The sequence below is a fragment of the Bufo bufo genome, chromosome 8 (assembly GCF_905171765.1).
Source record: "Bufo bufo chromosome 8, aBufBuf1.1, whole genome shotgun sequence".
In the NCBI taxonomy this organism is placed as follows: domain Eukaryota; kingdom Metazoa; phylum Chordata; class Amphibia; order Anura; family Bufonidae; genus Bufo; species Bufo bufo.
In genome coordinates, this window is record NC_053396.1 from 134399366 (window position 1) to 134424646 (window position 25281).

At 42.9% G+C, this 25281-nt stretch overlaps 1 protein-coding gene across 1 annotated transcript in view; it reads left to right on the top strand.

Annotated features, from left to right (window-relative positions):
* Window positions 1–25281, top strand: part of IL1RAPL2 (interleukin 1 receptor accessory protein like 2) — a 905895-nt gene that overhangs the window by 151247 nt on the left and 729367 nt on the right. The window contains 1 exon segment of the mRNA XM_040405738.1: window positions 13058–13211. Coding sequence (XP_040261672.1) covers window positions 13058–13211 — 154 coding nt within the window.

Genomic DNA, 25281 nt, shown 5'->3' on the forward strand with positions numbered 1-25281 from the left:
CCAGACCTTACCGATGTGCAGCCATTCTTGGCATCGGATGAGGAAGAGGAGGTAGCAGCGACCGCCACCCAGCGGTCTGACGACAGTACACAGATCAGCCCAAGAAGGGTGGTCCCCACTGTTGCTGCCTACTCTGAGATCTCTAATGTCAGTGGTAGTGAAGGTGACGATGATTACGTTTCGATGGACATCACGTGGGTTCCCACAAGAGAGGAAGAGGAGGGGAGTTCAGAGAGAGAGACAGAGCTGCAGATAGGGAGGAGAAGGAGGAGAAACAGGCAGAACTCACAGTGCACAGGAGGCAAAAAGAAGACTGCAAATGTATCTGGAGCGAGCCATCTACCATGTACAGTCACATCTTGTGCTCCCAGGACGCCGGCACATGGCTCCGCAGTGTGGGATTTTTTAGCGTGTCAGCTGCTGATAATAGTGTTGCCATCTGCAGCCTGTGCTGTCAACAAATAAGTCGTGGTAAGCCCAAGACTGACCTAGGGATGATTGCCTTAAGAAGGCACCTGGCCTTCCATCACCGAGCCCTGTGGGAGCAATGCCGTCAGAACACACAAAGCCACACTCCCGGCGCTCCAGGTCCTGCCTCCTCTCCTTCTCCTTTCTCCTTCCATTTGTCCTTCACTCCACCTTCCACCGTGCCGTCGTCGCGTTCATCTGAAACCAGGCAGGCTTCATGCCCAAATGTTTGAGCGTAAATATTTGAGCCCAAATGTTTGAGCGTAAAAAGTTGATGATGCCAGATAACCCTCTTGCCATATGGCTGACCGCTGGATTTTCAGAACTGCTAGCCTGCCAACTACTTCCATGTAAACCAGTGGACTCGGAGGCCTTTAGAAAATTTGTGGCCATTGGCACACAGCATTGGAAAATCCCAGGAAGTAAATATTTCTCCAAGAAGGGCATCCCAGAGCTAAATGGCCACGTTCAGCGGCAAGTGAAAATATCTCTGGCATACAGTGGTCTAGCAAACATGGGAAGGGAAGGTACATAACTTCTACTGCCCACTGAGTGAACCTTCTGACGGCCGTCAAGGATATAACCCATGGTACCCATAGTACCCATATGTATTTGGTGTTACCACCACGGATTGCATGCAGGCCTGCCTCTTCTTCTCCTCCTCCTACTTCATCCTCTGTATCCTTCTGGGCTGACTCCTCCTTTTCCACTGCTACCGCCTCTTCCACTGCACCCCCCAAGCTCCCCAGAACCTATTCGACGTGCCAGGTGAGATGTTGCCATGCTGTGCTGCGGCTTTTGTGCCTGGAAGTGAAGAGCCACACTGGTCCTGCACTGCTTTGAGGTCTGCGGTCATAGGCCGATCAGTGGCTAACCCCTCTCAATTTGACAGATGGTAAAGTGGTGTGCGACAACGGTGCCAATCTGCTGAGCGCGCTGAAACAGGGCAAAATGACAAGCATGGCACACGTCCTGAACTTAGTTGTGTAGCGATTCGTTGCCAAATACCCCAGGGTCCAGGACGTCTTGCAGCAGGCCAGGAAAATCTCTGGCCATTTTAAAAGATCTTACACAGCCATGGCTCGCCTTGCTGATGTTCAGCGGCGACACCACCTGTCCGTCAGATGTCTGATTTGTGACATCCCGACACGCTGGAACTCCACCTTGTATATGCTTGATAGGCTGCTCCAACAGCGACATGCCGTTAACGACTACCTGTATGAACTCTGCGGCAGGACAGGTTCTGATGAGCTTTTTTTTTTTTCACCGTGCCAGTGGCTGCTCATGCGCGACGCATGCAGACTTCTGCGGCCATTTGATGAGATCATCAAACTGGTCAGTCGCAGCCAGGGAGTCTTTCTGGAGTGTGCATTGCATTGTGTCATTGATCAAGCCGTCGAGGAGCAGGAGCTGGAAGATGAGAAAGTTTCAATGCTGAATGAAGTGAGGAGGAGGAGGGGGAGCAAGAAGAGCAGGCTTTGAGGGGGACTTTAAACTTTTCGGGGATCCCTGGTGTTGTCCGTGGCTGGGGGGAGGAAACCGAGGACGACATACTCCTGGGCCATGAGCACAAGCCAGGACGTTCCACCGCTTCCAATTTAGTGAAAATGGGGGACTTCAGTATTTGAAGAGGGACCCCCGTATAAAAAGCATAAAGGGCAAGGACCAGTACTGGGTGACAACGTACTTAGACCTCCGGTACAAACACAAAATGGCGGACATGTTACCAGCATCTCAGAGGGCTGTCAGAATGCAGCATTTCCAGGCCTTGCTGCGAGAGATGCTGCATTCTGCTGTTGCGGGCGCTGGCAGAGGAATTTCCACCCACAGCGAAACAGGTGTGGGTAACAATCCCACCGCACCTGCAAAAAGAGGGCGGTTTGAAGATGTGTTCGTCACTTCGGATATGAGATCATTCTTGAAGCCAACCCATCGACTGCCTCCCTCCGGATCCAGTCTCAGGGAATGCCTACACCGACAGGTTGAGAAGAGTGATTTGTGTCCGAAAACACACAATAGGGTACCTCTTTGGCGCACAGGAACGACCACAGTTTCAGGTTTTTGGGTAAAGATACTATTTATTGTTCAGTTGACAACGCGTTTCGGAGTTTATAACTCCTTTTTCAAGTCTTGGGGGCGCCAACAGCAAGGGGCAACAGGCAGAAGGTGGCCGGGTGGCTGGGAAATCCTTCTGATGTGTGCTGCTGCTGTATCTGGCGTCGCTCCAAGACTTGAAAAAGGAGTTATAAACTCCGAAACGCGTTGTCAACTGAACAATAAATAGTATCTTTACCCAAAAACCTGAAACTGTGGTCGTTCCTGTGCGCCAAAGAGGTACCCTATTGTGTGTTTTCGGACACAAATCACTCTTCTCAACCCTAACAATCCCTAGGAGTTTTTGGCAACTCCATCCAAAGGGACTGAACGGGTACCGGCAGCACGGACCTCCCTCACCCTCCCAACCTATTGTGTGTCTAAACCTGTTGTGCGCTTACACCTGCACAACACCCAAAGGTGAGCACATTTTATTCATCACGTTATCTGCGTATCATCGCTTACCACCCTATGAGCGCCTCTCCCTTTTCTCTTTTGCCATAATTGGTAAGAGTATACTGACCGAAAAGCCAGCGTTGTCTGCATACATGGAGACTTAAAGGAGTATCCCACCGCCCTATTCTCTCTGACCATGGTGGCCGGCAGGTGGATGCATAAGTTGACCCTCGCCACAAAGCTACCGTATGAGTTGATATTTGGGAGAGACTTCCCCGGTTTCTGGCCAGATACGAAAGTTACTAATACCCGGGAGACAGATGTAACCCTAGCAGAGTGGCCTGGCTCAGTGGGGATGCCAGAACCCTGGGAAGCTGAGTCAGAAAGGCCAGCAGTAGGGGTGACCGCCACTTCGGTGGAAGAGGGGGAAACAACCCCGCTAAGTGTTATGGTGGGAGATGTGGAGGACTTGCCGCCGGGGATAATTTTGGTACAGCACAGCACCAGGACCGACTCTATCCCGGTCAAGGGAGAATGTGGTAGTAGTGGAGGGTGAGCCGCAACAACTGGGGGCCGAGTCTATGTTCCCCCATTTTGTGGTTCAACAGGAGATGCTGTATCGGGTAAATAAACTATAGGGGGAGCATATTGAACAGCTGGTTGTGCCCAAGGCGTATCGCAAGCTCGTGTTGGAGTTAGCCCACCAACATGTTCTTGGGGGACACCTGGGCCAGTAGAAAACGCAGGACCGGATTTTACAGCGGTTCTACTGGCCCAGTGTGTTCAGAGATGTGGAAGAGTATTGCAAGTCTTGCCCAACCTGACAGATAACAAGTCCCCATCCACATTTCCATAGTCCTCTGGTCCCTCTTCCGTATATTGAGGTTCCATTCAAGCAAATCGCTATGGATCTCGTAGGCCCAGTAACGAACCCGGAGGAGGTGCCACTGCGTCATACATCAGCCAAACTCATAGCTAAGGGAGTTAATGGAGATGTTTTCTTGAGTGGGTCTGCCTAAGGAGGTTCTGACTGACCAAGGGACCCCGTTTATGTCAAAGGTCATGAGGGAACTTTAAGTTGCTCCACATAAAGCAGTTACAGACGTCGTGTATCATCAACAAATGGATGGCTTGGTAGAAAGGTTTAATCAAACATTTAAAAATATGTTAAAAAGAGTGGTGTCTAAGGATGGGAGGGACTGGGACCTTCTTCTGCCCTATCTCATGTTCGCAGTGCGAGAAGTGCCCCAGGCCTCTACTGGGTTCTCGCCCTTCGAACTGCTATACGGCAGACACCCTCGCGGTTTGTTGGATGTCGCCAAAGAGGCATGGGAGCAACAACCCACACTGCACAAAAGTGTTGTTGAGTATGTCACCCAGATGCAAGGAAGGATGGAAACAGTGTTACCTCTTGTTAGGGAGCATATGGAGGCAGCGCAGCGAGCCCAGAGTAGGGTCTATAATTGGCGGGCTTGGTTTCGGAACTTTAACCCGGGTGATCAGGTATTGGTGCTGGTACGAACTGTAGACAGTAAGTTCCTAGCTAGGTGGCAGGGGCCCTACGAGGTACTTGAAAAAATTGGAGAGGTAGATTACAAGGTACATCAGCCCGGGAGGCGAAAGCTGGAGCAGGTGTATCATGTGAATCTGCTCAAACCCTGGAAAGATCAGGAAACCTGTACGGAAGACATCCCACGTCCAGGGTTTCTAGGGGAAGCGGATTTGATACCTCTGTCTGAAGCAAGGGAAGCGGCTGCCACAGTGAAAATTGCTGACAGGCTCTCATCTAAACAGGCTCAGGAGGCCAGGGAGTTCGTTATTCGGAACACGATGTGTTCTCGGACCTTCCTGGATGCACTTCCATGATCCAAAATGACATTATCACTGAGCAAAAGTCTGGTTAAAACCCTACCGTGTGCCCGAGGCTCGGCGACAAGCCATCGCGGAGGAAGTGCAGCTGATGCTGCAGCTAGGTGTCATCGAGGAGTCAAAAATAGTGCTGAGCGCGAATATTCGAATAGCGAATATTTATCGCGAATATTTCAACTTCGCTAATTCGCAAATATTTCAAATATAGTACTATATATTAGCTATATCGAATATTCGTCATTTTTTAACATCTGAAAACATGATTCATCCCTGCTTCTTTCTTGTGCGTCAATTAGTCATTGGACCACAAGCAACTTAAGCAGGAAGGAATCACGTTTTCATATGGAAAAAAAATGACGAATATTCTAAAATACGAATATATAGCAATATAGCGAATATATTCATTATTTAGAATATTCGTTTTTTTTTTTTTTTTTTTTTTTCAATGTGTACCGTTATTCCACTTCAGCATGCTCCTCCCCGACAAGTGTCCCCGTCACCATGGAAACGCCTGTGGGTTAGAAAATACCATCGTATATTCTAACCCACAGGCGTTTTCCATGGTGACGGGGACACTTGTCGGGGAGGAGTATGCCAAAGTGGAATAACAGTACGAATACAAATATTCTAAATAACGAATATATTCGCTATATTGCTATAACTTTGTTTTTTTGAATATTCGGCATATTCCAAAACAAGAATATATAGTGAATATTCGTAAAATACACATAAAGACTGCAATTTAGGTAGTATAATGCAATAAATGTTTTTTCATAGTCGTAATTTTTTTTTCTCTTATGAACTTCAGATTTGAAGAAAAATTACAACTTTGAGAAAAAAAGGTTATAGCATTATATTAGCTAAATTGCAGTCTATATGTGTATGTTACGAATATTCGCTATATTGCAATATATTAGTTTTTTAGAATATTCGTCATATTCTAAAACAAGAATATATAGCAATATAGCGAATATTCGCTAAATACAAATATAGAGCAATTTAGCTACGGTAATATAGTGCTATAATCTTTTTTTTTATAGTCTTTTTTTTTCTCTTCTGCACTTCAGATTTGGAAAAAATGTACACTATTGAAAAAAAAATTATAGCACTATATTAGCCTAGCTAAATTGCTGTTTTGTATTTTCTCGAATATTCGCTATATTGCTATATATTCTTGTTTTAGAATATGATGAATATTCTTAAAATGAATATATAGCACTTTATTTACTGTTATATATTCTTTTTTGATCAACTTCGCATTACGGAATTTTTACAATTTAGATTAATCGCAATCGCGAAAATAATCTTGAATACGAATATTCGCGAATATGAAACGAATATTCTAGCGAACATTCACGAAATATCGCGAATTCGAATATGGGACCTGCCGCTCATCACTAGTCAAAAGTGAATGGGCCAGTTCGATAGTCTTAATACCCAAGCCGGACGGGACTTTGTGCTTCTGCAACGACTTCCGCAAACTTAATGAGGTGTCCAAATTTGACGCATATCTCATGCCCCGAGTAGATGAGCTTATTGAAAAGTTAGGCCAAGCCCGGTATTTTTCTGTCTTGGACCTGACCAAAGGGTACTGGCAGGTACCCTTGATGGAGGCTGCCAAGGTAGAAACGGCTTTCATCACACCAAAGGGGTTGTATCAGTACAAGGTATTACCCTTTGGTCTACATGGCGCTCCCTCCACGTTTCAAAGGCTAATGGACATTGTACTCCGTCCATATCGTCGGTACGCTTCCGCGTACTTGGACGATATCGTTATCCACAGCACCGACTGGAAAAATCACCTACCTAAAGTACAGGCTGTAATTGACTCGCTTAGGAAGGCTGGCTTAACAGCTAACCCCAAAAAATGTGCGATAGGGTTAGAGGAGACAAAATACCTAGGGTATGTCATTGGGCGCAGAGTCATCAAACCCCAAATAAACAAAATAGAGGCAATGAGGAATTGGCCCGACCTGTCACCTCTCAGCAGGTAAAGTCATTACTGGGAATGGTGGGCTATTATATGAGGTTCGTTCCCCATTTTTCCACTTTAGCATTTCCATTGACAGGGCTCTTGAAGGGACTGAAGTCCGTGGTGGTCCGCTGGAATGACCAGGCGGAAGAGGCTTTCTCCGCTTTGAAGTGAGACCTGTGTGTGTCCCCAGTTTTGGTGACGCCCGACTTCAAAAGGAAGTTTATAGTACAGACCGATGCCTCCGAAGTAGGCCTTGGTGCTGTACTGTCTCAGAAAGTCAACAGGGAGGAGCATCCCGTTGTCTTCCTCAGCCGTAAGCTCACTCCAGCCGAGACTAGGTACAGTATAGTGGAGAGAGAGTGCCTGGCCATCAAGTGGGCACTCGAGTCTCTCCGCTATTATCTGTTGAGGAGAAAGTTCTGTCTGGTGACTGACCACTCCCCTCTCAAGTGGATGAGCCAAGCCAAAGAGAGGAATGCTCAGGTCACCAGGTGGTTCTTGTCTTTACAAAACGTTAAGTTTTTTGTGGAACATAGGGCAGGCCGGTTACAGGGAAACGTGGATGCCCTGTCCTGCGTACACTGTCTGGCAAGTGTTCACCCCCGTCAGGGTTGAACAAAGGGGGGAGGTATATAGGAAGGTGCAAGGGGCCATCATTGATGGAAGGTATGTGTCACCGAGATTCCTGGCCTCGGTGAGGTAAGAGCCGGTATTTTAAGTGTCAGCGGCAGTTAGTGCTGGCAATCACTTGTTATTTTCTGTCAATGCCTAATTTTTGGGGTCTGTACTGGCCTAAAGTAAAATTGTTATCCACTGACTGTCTAATATACCTCCAGCCACATAATCACACTTGTTCTTTTCTGTCAGGTGAATGCCTAATTTTTGGGGCCTGTACTCCCGTGGCCTAAAATAAAAAAAATTCTAGGCTCCAGCAGGGCATATTTTTGAGAGTTTCCCTTTAAGACGCATAAAAATGGCCCCTGATTAAAATATATATTTTTTGTGGAAATTTTTGCCATTGATCCCCCTCTGGTATGTCACTGTCCATGTTGTGGGACTATTTGTGCACTTCTAGTAAGTATTGGTAAGTATGGTGGCTGCAAATATGACCTGAACGTTTTTCAGGGTCGTCTGCCAATAAAGTGAATGGGGCCCGCCGCAAATGCGCGGTTCGCGAACATTTAATCGCGAACTCGCGTTCGCGAAACATCCCGGCCAATGTTCGTCCATCACTAATTAAGGGTAGTTAAGAGTCCATTATAAATGCACCCACAGCAGTGTTCACACCCACAACAGTTTTTCCACATAAAGAAAAAAGCTGTTAGCCACAGCTGCAGAGAGAATTCAGTGCCTCTGTATGAATTATCTTAGACGTTCTTGCATTTTGTGCTACCACCAGAGAGGCCTAGGCAGCAGATGAGGCGATCTGGCAGACGTGTACAGTATAATGTCTCTCTAGTGAAGGATTTTCTGAATAGGAGCTACAGTAAGCAGACACATTACGTGCCGTGTCCAGCGGCTATAATTCCTATGGCTTACTAGTGGGCGATGTTTAGCATGTGCATGACTCAGCTATAAGTGTAAGTAAAGCAATATTAGGAGTCACCTGGGAATACTGCTTCCTGTCCCCACCATTAAGAGCATACACACAATGAGTAATGAATGGTTCTTCAGTACTTTTACAAAGAGTGCATGAATCTGGCAGAGTGTCAGCTAGAGGATAATGCACCATTTTAGGATTGTAGGTCTCAATCCAATTATACCTCCTGCTACTCGTACAACTTTTATTTATGCTGATGTTTTGCACGCACGGCTTCCTAGGATATTGAAACACTTAGCAAACATTTCTTGGTGCGGTCATCAATTCACTTAAGGTGACATGTTATTTCAAAGCTGTCGCCTTGCAATATACGATAGATAAACTGTTTGAAGCCAATATAGGGCCTCATGTAATCGGCATTTTAAGGGTTTATCCCATGAATAATTTTAAAATTGGATATTCAGGCATCATGTAGTACATGACAATCTCTTTCTAAAAAACTTGGAACCAACACTGTACCTCACATGGATCCAGAGATCTCCCTATTCATTTTTCCAATTGCTTTGCTAGATTTATTTCATGCTAGGCACTCAGGGGGCATGTCCTTTCTGTTTCAGCTCTCTATCACACCTCATGAAGTGTGTTCTTTCTTAGGGGGCTTGTTCTTTCTGCTGCAAATCTCTCCTTGTAACCAGTGTCGGACTGCGGTGCCTAGGGCCCACCAGTAAAATTTATTTTTGGGGGCCCACTATAAAACAACATGCATATACTCCCTGCCCACACTACTCAGTTTTTATATGAACATAGGCAATGTACTGTATAGCATCTAAGCCAGCGTACCTATATGTCGGTCTGTTATGCCATATTCCACTTGTGCAAAGGTAGGGGACTAGATGCCCATCTTGCTCCGGTCTGAGCCTGCTTGTAGTCTGTCAAAACTTCTGACAATAAATCAATAAATACAGCTGGTGGCTAGTGTTGATCACGAATATTAGAATTTCGAATTTTTATCGCAAATATAGGTAATTCTAAAATTCGCAAATATTTAGAATATTCGTGAATATATTTAGAATATTCGCGAATATATTTAGATTTAGATTTTTTTTAATGCGAATTTTTGTAATGCGAATTTTTATCATAAATTTTTCAATTGCGAGTAAAAACATGATTCCTCCCTGCTTCTTGCTTGGGAGGAATCATGACTTTAAATGGGAAAAATTATGAATATTCTAAAAAACTAATATATAGCACTATACCGAATATATTCGTTTTTTCGAATATTCGTAATATTCTAAAACAAGAATATATAGCAATATAGTGAATAGTCGAAAAAAAAACCAATATAGAGCAATTTAGCTAAGATAGTGCTATAATCTTCTTTGTCTAATAGTTGTAATTTTTTTCTCATCTGAAGGTCAGATTGGAAAAAAAATTGTTTTTTTTCTAATATTGGCTGTATTGCTATATATTCTTGTTTTAGAATATTCGAAAAAACTAATATATTCGATATAGTGCTATGACTCATTGGCCCACAAGCAAGAAGCAGGAAAAATTTGCAATAAAAATTCGCATTACGAAAATTAGCATATTCCGCGATCATTACCTTGTCGATTTTTCGAGTAAAAAAAATCGTAGATTATAACGAATATTCGAATTTCTACAAAATATTAGCGAATTCGAATATGACTACTGCCGCTGATCACTACTGGTGGCAGTTGGATGATGGAACTGAGCATGTGCGTCCACCTCAGTAGATGGAGAGAGAAATAAGCAAAGCATTAGCAGCAAGTGGTGCTATGTGGATACACTTTATTGAATAACTCAGTGGCTATAGTAAATTTATTAACTACATGCAATTGCAAAAGTAGTCTAATCTAAGTGTCTGGAAAAATTATTTTTCAATGATTGCTGATCCACATATGCTTGTTCACTGGCAGAAAGCTGCCTAAGAAAAAGGACCCAAAGGCTTATTTTACATCTGCACCTCATATTTCCATTCTTGTGCTCTATTATAGGAGCAGGAGAATAAAAAAAACGGAAGTGCAAATAATTGAACCAAACGGAGCACAGCAGGCCCAATTATCTATAATGGGATCCATTAGGTTTCTGTTTAGGAGAATGTTTTTGTACAAAACCACAAAAGTCCTGCATGCGGTGGGTTTCCTCTAGGTACTCTGAAGTTCATGCAAACTGTGAAAATCATGACAATAGGTTTACTGAACACCAAATCACCATAATGAATGTGATATCACCTACTTCCATGGACCATGTAAAGATCCCAAGTAGATATGAGCGAATCTTCAAAGATTCGGTTCGTTCCAGATTTGCCCAATTTTTTTAAAAAGTTTGGCTCGGTTCTGAATCTATTCGTTCAGAAACAAAGTTGCTCCAATTGCCCTTGACATTGATATATAACCGCCTCTAGTCATCTAAAACACAGACTTTTTTTTAATAAAAAGCTCCTATCTCATTTCATAAATTTCTTACAAATGTTTTAATTTTCTCTCATACGTCCCCTCGGTCTGTTACAGCGTCAGATGTAACTATATCTACTTTTATAGTTGCCGCCGCAAACTGCGGTTATTGCTTGGCCACAACTAACTGCAATTACCTCGTGCCTGGTGGTGACAGAACACTATTGATTGCTTAAGCACTGGGCGCCGCTATACAAGGTTTGTCCGAATCGGACCCTAAAAGATTTGGGTTCCATTTGGTGCCTAGAAAATCTGCAAATAGATTTGCTCATCTCTAATCAAGTAGGTTATTGGGAACCTCTTTCATGGGATCAACTCCTGTTTGTGTCTTCTAGACCAGTGGTCCCCAATCTTTTTTGCACCAAGGACCGGTTTCATGCAAGACAATTTTCCCAGGGACCGGGTGGGGGGCATGGGGGGGTTCTGGGGCGGGGCTTAGGGGGTGGGGGAGGCTGACTGATTCACGCGCATAACAAAACACAAGGTGCATATTAAAATATATAACACTATATAACGACTATATAAACTGACTATGGTCTCTGCTGCACTGGTCTCTGCTGCACTGTACCGTATTTTTCGCCCTATATGCACCTAGTTTTAGAGGAGAACAATAAAAAAAAAAAAATTTCATTACACCTCAGGTCAGAACAGCAATCAGACCCCCAATGTTAATCAGACCTCAGATCAGACCCCCAATGGCTCAGATCAACCACCAAACCTTTAGCCATCTATCAGCCCCCAATGTCAGTCATAAACCTCCCCAATGTCAGCCATAAACCTCCCCAATGTCAGTCATAAACCCCCCCAATGTCAGCCATAAGCCCCCCATTAGCCCCCCAATGTCAGCCATAAGCCCCCCATTAGCCCCTCATGTCAGCCATTAGGCCCTCATGTCAGCCATAAGCCCCCCATTAGCCCCTCATGTCAGCCATAAGCCCCCCATTAGCCCCTCATGTCAGCCATAAGCCCCCCATTAGCCCCTCATGTCAGCCATTAGCCCCTCATGTCAGCTATAAGCCCCCATTAGCCCCTCATGTCAGCCATACGCCCCCATTAGCCCCTCATGTCAGCCATAAGCCCCCCATTAGCCCCTCACATCAGCCATAAGCCCCCCATTAGCCCCTCATGTCAGCCATAGGCCCCCATTAGCCCCTTATATCAGCCATAAGCCCCTCATGTCAGCCATAAGCCCCCCATTAGCCCCTCATGTCTGCCCCATGTCCCCCAGGTCAGCCATCAGCCCCCAGTGCAAATAAAATAAAATAAAAACACTTACCTCTCCTGCTCCTGGTCACCATCGCGATCCTCTTCATTCTTCATTCTGCTGTCGGCTGGCTGTGTATAGCGGCGCACAGTGTGAGGTCACAGAGAGACCTCACGCTGTGCGCAGCCCTGCACAGCCGATAGCCGAGCCGAGGACCAGGAAGTGGTGAGTACAGATCATTCACCGCTTCCTGGTCCTTCTGTACTAATGAAGCACTTCCATAATGGAAGCGCTTTATTAGTACAGCGTTAAAGACTGCCCTGATCGCCGCGGCCTGGCAAACCATCTTCCAGGGCCCGGTCCTGGGCCGCGGCCCGGCTGTTGGGGACCGCTGTTCTAGACAATACCTAAAAGTAGTTTCTCTCCAACATGCTTATTGCTAACCTCTTCACACTCCCTATGACATGTCTGACATAAAGTTTTATTTGCCTGCAGAGACTGTCTTTATCATTCTGAGCCAGGAACATTAGCACAGTGAGCCCACGCTACTGTATATCATGAAAGAGCAAACACATACCTCACATTCAGAATCTTCTGGAATATCTTCCGACTTTCATACTGAGAAAATAATTCAAATGAATGAGCTCCCGGTGAATTCCGTAGTTCCTAAGCTCTGTCATTATGGCTGGTAATTTACTTCTTATAAAGTTTAGTCAGTATTTTACCGGATTTATTATTTTTTACTCTCTTCTGCCTTGCTGGAAAAGACAATTGAATATGACATTTAAAAAGCCCTTTCCAATCCAATTTTCCTATTTAATTAAACCTATCGCATTGTTTTCTTTAAAAAAAAAAAAGCTGTTGTCCATCAGAATGAAAAACTAATTCTGCATGGAGTATCGCCTTACTTTATTCTGTTACTAAGACAATGGCTTAAAAATAATAATAGAAAAAACAAACTATCCAAAACACGATTCACGAAGCAGCTCATGCATCTAACTAGACTTATGGGCTCGCTAATTGTGCTTTCTTTGCAGGAATGCAAGCCAAAGAAGTGGAGGAGCCTGATTGTGCAGAAAGGAAATAGCCTTTTGATACAAGATGTTCAGAAAGACGATATAGGAAATTATACTTGTGAAATTAAGTTTGAAGGCAGACCAATCAGGCGGACAATTCAACTAAAGGTAACAGGTAAGAATTGACTCAAAACCGTGTGCCGTCTGTGCTGTATCATTTACCTTTTCATATCCGGGCTTTTGTTATTTTCTCCTTGAACCTATACACTAGTGTACTGCCATACAGAGTACATATAACCAATGCCTAATTATTACAGTTTATAATGTGTAAATATCTGTGTTGTGAGTTGGCTAAATACTGCTTCCATATAGGTGCATAAATATTAATGCTGCCACCAGACACTGCAAAAATAATGTACTGTACGTATGTGGGCGTTAAACACAATACCCAAGTAAATCCCACCATAAGGTGTACTATAGTACCAACATAAATACACCATATACAGTAGTACAGTACATTACAGTTAATCTTAAAATTTATGGATTTCGCAAGCCTCAGTTGCCAGGTCCTCTGGGGTGTTGGTTTAGCGAAAACAGGTAATGCATCCTTTGTGACCAATAACTGGGCCATGGCTAGTCCATATACAAAAGGGACTGTTACATTTTGTCCTACATGCATTTCTTAGCTAGAGGTATGGATTGCACATTCAAAGGCTATGTACACCTTTGGAGGAACTTTTTTTATGATTGCATTTTACTCATTTTGGGCTATAAATCATTTTTTCAATTGGTCTTTATTGAGCCGTTCTGTCACAAAGGGTTAACTGTTTGTCTAGCTGTGCGAGTCCTACTTTTTACTTCCACTTTGTGGGGGGGTCATCTAATAAACCTGATATCTAGTTTACTAAGGTCATAAACATTTATGCCCCATCAGTAAGATAAGGATTGAGCTATAATGTGTACCTAATAAGGTCAGAGAGCACAGATAAGGAGCCCGTCAAGTGAGCTGGGTGACTGGGCAGGGGGAAAATTCAGATCCTGCTACTACAGCATCTCAGCCCTGTACAGAGAAAAGGGCTCCATATTTTTAATAAAGACCAATTTAAAAATGATTTTTTTGCTCAAAATGAGTACAAAGAAATCGTTTTAAAGAGGTCCTTTCATCAGAAAAAAGTGTGTGCAATTCTTATACTACCTTATCGGGCTGCTGCCACTGATGTCCAGACACTTATATTTTTTTCATAAGGACCCCCCGTTTGCTCGCTGTGCTCCCCGTTTGTTTCGTCGCCTCATATGCAGAAGGAGAAGGAGCTTAAGTTCTCGTGAGACAGACAAGCTCAGTCTGGATGTATACGCGATTCTCGCGAGAACTTGAGCTCCTTCTCCCTGGCTGAGAGCAGGGCGCTGCGATTGGATGCGCTCGCTGCCAGGGAGAAGATAACCGCGCCCAGCAGAACTAAAATGTCAACGCCTACTATAACCAAGTCGCCTTATTTGCATATGAGGCGACTAAACAAACTGGGAGCACAGCGGCCGAACGGGGGTCCTTTTGAAAAAGAAAAAGTGTCCGGACATCAGTGGCAGCAGCCCGATAAGGTAGTATAAGAATTGCACACACTTTTTTCTGATGAAAGGTCCTCTTTAAAAATTGCCCCCATAGGTGTACATAGCCTTTTAAGTACAGCTGTGTTAAAATTTCTGCAGTTTGCTAAGTTCATATCTTCCACTGTACTCTGCTTGTTCGGTGTCTCTACAGTTCATTCTGTATGGTGATCAGAGGAAAATCAGCCATGTCATCAGTCTTTATCTCTACTACACAGATTGACAGCACAGTCTGATCTTTAGCTGAACACACACATTAAATCTGTCAGATGAACCCCCAAATTTTGGTGGGACTAGTTGACCATCTAATGTCTGTGGGGGCCTTCCGACTCTTTTCTGACATCTGTCTGGACAGGTAAAGATTAGATAGTTTAATTTTAAATGCCCAATCCTTTTGTTCTAAGGGAGATAACTCCACTGCCAGAGGAGTTTGGCAGCATTTTTTCCCCCCTCTTACTACTTCTTGTTTGGACGATCAGGCATGTGTGTGAGGGGATCAGGAGCGGTAGCTGTCAGACGACACCTGTCATATGCGTTTGGCCAGCTTTAGGGGTTGCTTGCTTTAGACTGTTTTTGGTAACTCCTGAACAGGACTCCTGAAAAAAAAGCTGGTCATAGAATCACACTAAAAATCAACTGTAATGTGTTGGGGAATGATGGTTTATTTTATTTGTATCAGGGTAGAACTGTGTAGAGGCAAGAAAGCCCTTTCTGAGTTGTGCTTTGGGGCTTTTTGATTTCTCTGTACAGCACTGGCACAAGACATGTAAGTTAATGGACTTGCAACTTTTTATTATATAGTTTTTGTGCATGTTTAAACTGTGAAATTATGTTTAAAGGTGAGGCCTAATATTGGGGTCTATGAAGATGTCTTCAGAATATTAGGTCAGCTTGAATGTTATAACAAATGCATCTAGAAGACCATTAAAATGTAAAAAAAGAAAACATTGTATCCATTTACACTATCAAACCAAACGTGTACGATTTCTGTATGAAAGTGACTTGCGCTTATTATTTTACACTACATTGAACTCAATTACAGCTTTCATTGGCTCCATATCCACAGCTCAGAGCAAGATTTACTGGAGTAAATGCTAGCCAATATTCAGATTACACATTCTGCATCTCTAATGCCATTTGTGTCAAACACGTTCCATTTCGTCTAACTGAAAAATTCTATTCTCCTTGGAATATTTTAACAGATGATTTAATCATCAAGATGTTTTATTGTTTTTTTTTATATATATTTTAGAATACTAAAAATAATGTATATTATTTCCTTAAAGTGTAATTGCCATTTCATTTTTTATACTGTAATGGTATAGTGTACCCTACAGTTTATAATCATTTTCTGTTTTACACGATTAAAACTCCCACAAATGTGTGCCACTTTACCATTGTGCAGCCCTCTCCTCAGTGCGTTGCCATGTGCAGTCCGTCTTCTCTTTCTTCAAAACAAGAGACGGATCAGCTCTGGGAGGAGGAGCTCAGCCCTGGAGGACACTGGCTCCACCTCCCAGCCTTCATGCCTGCAATGAGTCAGGGCTGCGCTTGTATTCCTTCACAGCAGCGCGATCTGACAGTGTACATAGCGCTGCTGGAGGGAATCAGGACTGCGCTTGTATTCCTTCACAGCAGCGCGATCTGACAGTGTACATATCGCTGCTGGAGGGAATCAGGACTGCGCTTGTATTCCTTCACAGCAGCGCGATCTGACAGTGTACATAGCGCTGCTGGAGGGAATCAGGACTGCGCTTGTATTCCTTCACAGCAGAGCGATCTGACAGTGTACATATCGCTGCTGGAGGGAATCAGGACTGCGCTTGTATTCCTTCACAGCAGCGCGATCTGACAGTGTACATAGCGCTGCTGGAGGGAATCAGGACTGCGCTTGTATTCCTTCACAGCAGCGCGATCTGACAGTGTACATATCGCTGCTGGAGGGAATCAGGACTGCGCTTGTATTCCTTCACAGCAGCGCGATCTGACAGTGTACATCGTGCTGCTGGAGGGAATCAGGGCTGCGCTTGTATTCCTTCACAGCAGCGCGATCTGACAGTGTACATAGCGCTGCTGGAGGGAATCAGGACTGCGCTTGTATTCCTTCACAGCAGAGCGATCTGACAGTGTACATAGCGCTGCTGGAGGGAATCAGGACTGCGCTTGTATTCCTTCACAGCAGCGCGATCTGACAGTGTACATAGCGCTGCTGGAGGGAATCAGGACTGCGCTTGTATTCCTTCACAGCAGCGTGATCTGACAGTGTACATAGCGCTGCTGGAGGGAATCAGGACTGCGCTTGTATTCCTTCACAGCAGAGCGATCTGACAGTGTACATAGCGCTGCTGGAGGGAATCAGGACTGCGCTTGTATTCCTTCACAGCAGCGCGATCTGACAGTGTACATAGCGCTGCTGGAGGGAATCAGGACTGCACTTGTATTCCTTCACAGCAGCGCGATCTGACAGTGTACATAGCGCTGCTGGAGGGAATCAGGACTGCGCTTGTATTCCTTCACAGCAGCGCGATCTGACAGTGTACATAGCGCTGCTGGAGGGAATCAGGACTGCGCTTGTATTCCTTCACAGCAGAGCGATCTGACAGTGTACATAGCGCTGCTGGAGGGAATCAGGACTGCGCTTGTATTCCTTCACAGCAGCGCGATCTGACAGTGTACATAGCGCTGCTGGAGGGAATCAGGGCTGCGCTTGTATTCCTTTACAGCAGCGCGATCTGACAGTGTACATAGCGCTGCTGGAGGGAATCAGGGCTGCGCTTGTATTCCTTCACAGCAGCGCGATCTGACAGTGTACATAGCGCTGCTGGAGGGAATCAGGACTGCGCTTGTATTCCTTCACAGCAGCGCGATCTGACAGTGTACATATCGCTGCTGGAGGGAATCAGGACTGCGCTTGTATTCCTTCACAGCAGCGCGATCTGACAGTGTACATAGCGCTGCTGGAGGGAATCAGGGCTGCGCTTGTATTCCTTCACAGCAGCGCGATCTGACAGTGTACATAGCGCTGCTGGAGGGAATCAGGACTGCGCTTGTATTCCTTCACAGCAGCGTGATCTGACAGTGTACATAGTGCTGCTGGAGGGGAGAGCTGTGTTGGAGCTTGCTAGGAGGAACTAGGTGAGTATTTGGCTGTGTTACTAAAGTATAGGGGGCACCTGGCTGCAAAAATATAGTCTGGGGGCACTGGCTTCAAAAATAGGATCTAGGGGGCACCTGTCTGCAAAAATATGATGCTTGTGTGCTAGTGCATGTGAGGAGAGCAAGGGCTTATGGGAAGTGAGGGAAATACAGGATGGCCTCAAGAAAGGGCAAACATCACCACAGAAAGAGGCCATCTTAGGAGTTGCTGAAATAGAGGCACAGAGAAATATGGTTGCTAAAGGTTGAATACAGACACCAGAAAGGTAAAATTAGCTGAAAAATGCAGCTTCATGAATATCTTCCATTTAGCATCACATATGTTAGGAATTTCATTTTTTGTAGTGAAATGGCAGTTACTCTTTAAGAACCATATAATTGCTTGGCATATCAAAGAGGAAATATACACTAAGTGACCACTTTTTGACATGTTTTTTTATTGGGTAGAAGCAGTGTTGTCCTATTGACTTCTCTTCCACCACATTCTAAAGGTTCTATGTTCAGATCTTGATACTATGTAGTAGTCATCATTGTTACCATGCAGTAGTCTCTCATTGTCATGTTTGTGGAACCTGCTAAGGTGATGTGTGCTTTGTGTCATAGTTGGTTATCCTACTAGAAGTACTCATTAGAAGATGAGAAAACTTTGACTATTGATTGTCATAAATACATTTGGCAGCAACAATACTGAGGTAGAGTTATTTAAATGATTTTGATTTGGAATTAATATGTCATTAAACACATTATGCCACTATACTATTCGCATAGTTCTATTTCCTATCTGATGGGAGAAGAATTAAGTTGAGTATCCATCGACAGTTCCTTATCCACATCAGCGTATGATGTTTTATATGTTCATAGATACTTGTCTGTACTAATGACCTATATTATGAGGAAATTATTTGTTGGTGGATCCTGCTTGGTGCCCTTGATGTTAGGTGATTGGCAGAGTGTAAGGCAGGAATACAGATGCAGGGCTGCTAGATAGATGATGGCATTAATAATCTGGCCCGTTCATTGCAATAAATAGTCTTTCTTTACTAAATTGTTGATGGGAGTAGTAATACATATAGCAGCAAAAGGAACAGTTCCAAAGTATTTCACAGTATTGTCTGCTTCTTATAGCTGTGTATGGATAGCAAAAAAAGTTATAATAGTAGCAGTGCTACCTGATTCTTCTTCTAAGGACACTTTGCAGTCTCTCCAAATAACCACAGGCATGCTATTCTGTTGACTTGTTCTGCAATTCCCAAGCTGAAAGGTGCAAAATTTAGATCCAGATAGCCAGTCCGTCTCAACGTGTGGTGGACACCAGAGGCAATGAACGCTTTCCACAGCAGTAAAGTCTCTTGCGAGTGGTACCTTACTCACATAAACTTGAACGGCCTTGATGGTTCTGAACCTTCTAAGATGGATGGTCGCTTTCCTTCAGGGATACTCTGATGACAGTTTCTTTATTGGCAGCTGGGCCTAATTAAAACAATGACATGTCATGCATTCAACTTTCTGTAATCTTATCATTATTCACTATTAAAAGATGTACGTGTTTAAAGCTTCTTGCAAATCATTGACATGCCGGATATCAAACAAAAAATAACTGTAAAGAGAATTCCAGTTCTACCTTATACACAGCAACAACCTACTCTTTAAACTCTAAAAGTTTCCTGGCACAAGGCGCTGTTATTTTTAACCAGTCAGTCATTATCAAGCTGCCTTCTAAGTTGACCCTTTAATGCTTCAGGGTCTTGTGGAGCTTTTCACTCTGCGTTTTAACCTTTCTGCAAATCATCAATAAGACACATCTATTATTCAAATGAAATACAATATTTCAAAATTTGTGGCCAAGAATTTACTTAATGTGGGACCCAGAGGTGTCATAATTAGAAGTTGAAGGGCAGAGATCAAAAAGACTGCTAATTCATTATTCTATGTAATAATAAATTATGTGTTTTAAATGAGAAGATGACGGCTTCTCATTAAATCTAAATGTACTGCCAAACAATGGTGTGTTGAAGCCGTCTAATTTCATTTCTGCTGTATTCATTATCTCTAACTGCATCAGTAACTATTGATGTAAATTTGATTATGAGTACACACTTCTCTGGAGCTATGGGGGTGGGGGGGTCTTTTTACAAGTGGTCCTTGAAAAGATATGTTAACCACAAGACTTTAATTATTAACTTGTTGATTTTAACTCATCAAATTATAGGGCATGATTTATCTTCTATCAAATAGTAGAACATTGCCCCTTGTTAGGCACTAGTAACGCTTAAAGAAGTTCATCATTAAAAAAAATAGACTTGTTGACCCGTTTCCCCTTCCCCCTCGGGAAACAGCACCCAGCTACACCTGTCCATGGGTTGTATCTAGTATTGAAGATCATCCCTGTTCAAGTGAATGGAGCCGATCTGCAGTAGACAAAAGCGGCAATATTTCTGGTTTGTGCCAAGCTGTCTCACAAACGTGTATGAATCCACAAACTTAAACTGTTTTTATTTTTTGAAAAGGTGGTCAGTGGTGCCGGTTATTCAAGTAGCAATTAGAGGGGGAATTTATCATGATGCATGAGTCTTTGGATGGCCAGTCCATCTCAGAAGTGTGGCGGGCACCGGAAGCAATAAATCCTTTCCACAGTAAATAAAGTCTATTGCCATAAACGTTCATTTAGCTTACTGACTGAGTCAAGTAAGGCTACTTTTATACTTGTGCTTTCCCTTTCCACTATTGAGATCCATAGCAGCATTTTCCTGTCCGCGATGTGGTGCGGAGCCAGGCGGATATGTCTTGACACACAATGGGGACGGATCCGTTTTCTCTGACACAATAGAAAATGGATCTGTCCCCCACTGACTTTCAATGGAGTTCATGACAGATCTGTTATTGCTATGTTAAAGATAATACAACCGGATCCATTCATAACAGACGCAGGCGGTTGTATTATCAGAACGGAAGCGTTTTTGCTGATCCATGACGGATCCAGCAAAAACGCTGGTGTGAAAGTAGCCTTAAGGCGTTTTTTTCTTTATATGGTCCTCAACCTTCTGTAAATATTCAATGCTTCCTTCTCTGAGGATAATCCTTAGTAAAGTTGCTTTCTGGCCATTTTTCACTCTTAGGAATGTTTTTTTCCTATGTAAGAGTTCTCTTTAAGGGCCTACTTGATAGATCAAACCAATGCAGGTTTTTACTCTTGTTGATCAGCAGCATATTCTCAACTAACTCTAGCCAAGGTGGGGGGTGTTGGTTGTTAGGTTCAGCCTGTCTCCCAGCAACTACACTAAGACCTGCCAGTTAATTATTTCCACTAAATATATAACGTTTTGGGATACATAATGCATAATTATAGTATATATATATATCGTGGCTCACCCGTATCTGTTACTGTGGTTAAGGTGCTCTGCTTTTTGGATGATTCACCTATTCATCCCGCATAAAGAGATATATAAATTATAAATAAAAACAGGCACTCACCACAGTATATAAGGAAGAAGGGTAATACTCGCACTATAGCCACTGAGGAAGAGGGAGGACCCTCGAAACGCGTCTGGCTGGTTCCTGCGAGTAAAAATTACCCATCCGAATTCGATTGCAATAATTGTCGGAAGATTACCATACAGCTTGTATCAATATTCCAGTGTAAACTTAGCTGGATCAAGCCATCGCGAGACTACGCGAACTTTGGAAATCACTTCCTGACTGGTGACACGCAAGGAAGTAACCTCGTGGAACGCCGAGACCGGCGAGAGGTAACTCCTGCATTGTTGGATCCTGTGTCAACCCGGGAGAACCACGAGTCCCAGCGCCTATGAGAGTGGTACCCCCAAAGAGGACAGTCACAACTAAGGTTAAGGTAAGAGGGTTTGAAGAACTAGGGGAACGCCCTAGTTCCAAAACCCGACCACTCTTTACCTAAACCTTTATCTTCCGGCGCATAGAGGAATTGCTACTGAATAGAAACAACATCAATACCTTATCTGAGGAATTGCTACTAGGTCTTTATAAGATCTCACCGAAACACCAACCACCATTGTTTGTCACACTTACCTTCTACAGGATATTTTTATATTTTATTTTTCACAGGATTTTCTCACTTTATTGTAGGATATCCATCCTTGATATTCTACTCTGGACTTATCACACAGAACATTATTGCTATTATTTGTATATCTTGGCACTATATGCACTTATAGGAATTGACCTAGAGCCTACTATTCATTTAGCGAGTCAAAATAAGGAAGACACATAACCATATCTATTTATTGTCCTCAGTGCTTCTTATGTTAATATTTTATGTGAACATTTTATTGTAAATTTTATGTCAATTTTATATGATTATATAAAGCCAGCTGGTGAGTGCCTGTTTTTATTTATAATTTATAATGCATAATTAACCCTATAGTAGTGAACTAGCAGCAGATTTGATGAAGCAGAGTTGATGTAAAAGAGCTAATGTAGGAGAGTGGAGTAGCAGAGTTGATGCAGCAGAGCTCATGTGGCAGTGTGTATTAATAGAATTGATGCAGTGGAGCTGATGTGGCAGTGTGTACTAATAGAGTTGATGCAGTGGAGCTGATGTAGCAGAATGTAGTAGCAGCTTACCTGATAGCTAAGCTGAATGCTGGATTCTGTGTCCTGGAGACAGGTAGCAGAAGTGGGCAGCCATGGTTCGGGAATGCTGGCAACACACCCAGGTGGCATCCTGCTCTCTAAGCTGGACACAAATAGCCTGACAGAATGACATCAGGCGAGGGAACAAAGCTAACCAGAGAAGGGCAGTGAGGCAGTGCTTGGCATTGGACAGGTGAGTAACGCTTTAAACTTTCTTAGATACAAATTTTTAGATTTCAGCAGCCCAAACCAGAATCTGCAACCTGAATATTATATTTTGTAATAGTAAAATTGATCTCAGCCATTATAATCACAAATGTTTCACCATCATTTCAGTAATATAATTTAGAGTTTAGGGCTGCCAGCCAGCAGATGAGGGACTATTGAGAAGCTCACATGCCATTAATGACTTGATTAAAGAGAGCCAGGTACTGATTCCATAGTTTAAAAAAAAACATGGCTCCTTACATATTCACTGATAGCATTTATTCTCTTATGATGTAGTTGTAAAAAGCAAATTGAGGTAAGTCACCAAATTTGGCCGCAAACTAATAAGGTGGGTGGCCATCCACCATACTTTCAGAAAAAGACAGAAAAGGTTGTTAAGATATCTCTTTTTAGTGGACACATCAGTATTTAGATTTTGATGCCAATTAAAGGGGTGCTAAAACCAAAGAAAACATTTATAAAAACTCTGCTGAGAGAAAGCTGTCATTATCATTCACTCATATGTATGGAAATGTTCCTAAAGGTTCCCAGGACGAGACATGTGAGATGAAGTTGTGATTATGGGCCAGACATTTTTCAGGACTTGTTGTGTCTCACAACAAAAAATTGCTGCCTAGGGAGTATTTAACTGCCCCGTAAATATACAGTTTAGCTAAGCTAGCTCAAAGTTTTCAGATAATGTAGATTTATGATATAGGAAAGTATAAATTTGGCTCGCTTTATTGAACAATCAATGACATAGAACATAGCCAAAGCGTAAATTTGTACAATAGATGAACATTTTAAGGCCAGTTTCGTAAGGCCTGTGATAAGTCTGTGTTACAATACCTTGAAATATTAAAATATTTCCCAAAACCAAATACTAATCTGTCGGGGATAGAAAGCAAATGCTTTATATAAAAGAAAGAATCATGGAAAAATTTCAAAGGAAATTGATCCTGGAGGTGGACATATAAAACACCTCAAAAGAGATTGTCATTAATTTAATTATATTGTGCAATCAGTAAAACATGGTGCAAGCGTCAATGCAAAATTATAAATGATTTATTATACAATAACTTTAAATACAATCAAAGCTTTATCAATATAAAATTCAATAATATCCAATAACACACACTGATATGCAGTGCCCTAAATTTTCCACTAGATGGCTGTAACACAAATACTAGAATTCCATATCACCTCTCAAACATAAAAATGTAATACCAGCGTCCCGATGACAATTATGAGATATACACAAGAATCTTAATATTGATTAAGGTAGATACGAACCCTTGCTCTGCTCAAACTATTGCCAATCTCTGATATCGGGTAGTATTGCTACACAACTTCTAAATTATCAGGCCTGATAATGACTATGGAATGTGCATATTCCAATCAATGAGTTTCTCTGATATCAATATTAGACCTTTTATTCAGTAATATGCATCTTTACTGAATAGTGATAAAATTGATGTAGTACTTCTAACATTATACATTCGCACTACAGTGGGGAGCTACTAAATATCAACTGCAGAAAAAGGTAAATATAAATTAATCAAAGTAATACCTAAACAAAAATAGACAAAAATTACTGAAAATAAAACCGTAAAAGATGCCAGAATATGAAAAAGGAAAAAACTGAAAAAAACTTGGATTACAACAATAAAAACCTAAAATCAAAAAAATTGATTAGTAAAAGAAAACCTGTAAAAAGGAGAGAAAAAAAAACAACATAGAAAACTTCAGTTACAGGAAGTCTTGTTATATACACTCACCTAAAGAATTATTAGGAACACCTGTTCTATTTCTCATTAATGCAATTATCTAGTCAACCAATCACATGGCAGTTGCTTCAATGCATTTAGGGGGGTGGTCCTGGTCAAGACAATCTCCTGAACTCCAAACTGAATGTCAGAATGGGAAAGAAAGGTGATTTAAGCAATTTTGAGCGTGGCATGGTTGTTGGTGCCAGACGGGCCGGTCTGAGTATTTCACAATCGTCTCAGTTACTGGGATTTTCACCTACAACCATTTCTAGGGTTTACAAAGAATGGTGTGAAAAGGGAAAAACTTCCAGTATGCGGCAGTCCTGTGGGCAAAAATGCCTTGTGGATGCTAGAGGTCAGAGGAGAATGGGCCGACTGATTCAAGCTGATAGAAGAGCAACGTTGACTGAAATAACCACTCGTTACAACCGAGGTATGCAGCAAAGCATTTGTGAAGCCACAACACGCACAACCTTGAGGCGGATGGGCTACAACAGCAGAAGACCCCACTGGGTACCACTCATCTCCACTAAAAATAGGAAAAAGAGGCTACAATTTGCACAAGCTCACCAAAATTGGACTGTTGAAGACTGGAAAAATGTTGCCTGGTTTGATGAGTCTCGATTTCTGTTGAGACATTCAAATGGTAGAGTCCGAATTTGGCGCAAACAGAATGAGAACATGTATCCATCCTCTGATGGCTACTTTCAGCAGGATAATGCACCATGTCACAAAGCTCGAATAATTTCAAATTGGTTTCTTGAACATGACAATGAGTTCACTGTACTAAAATGGCCCCCACAGTCACCAGATCTCAACCCAATAGAGCATCTTTGGGATGTGGTAGAATGGGAGCTTCGTGCCCTGGATGTGCATCCCTCAAATCTCCATCAACTGCAAGAT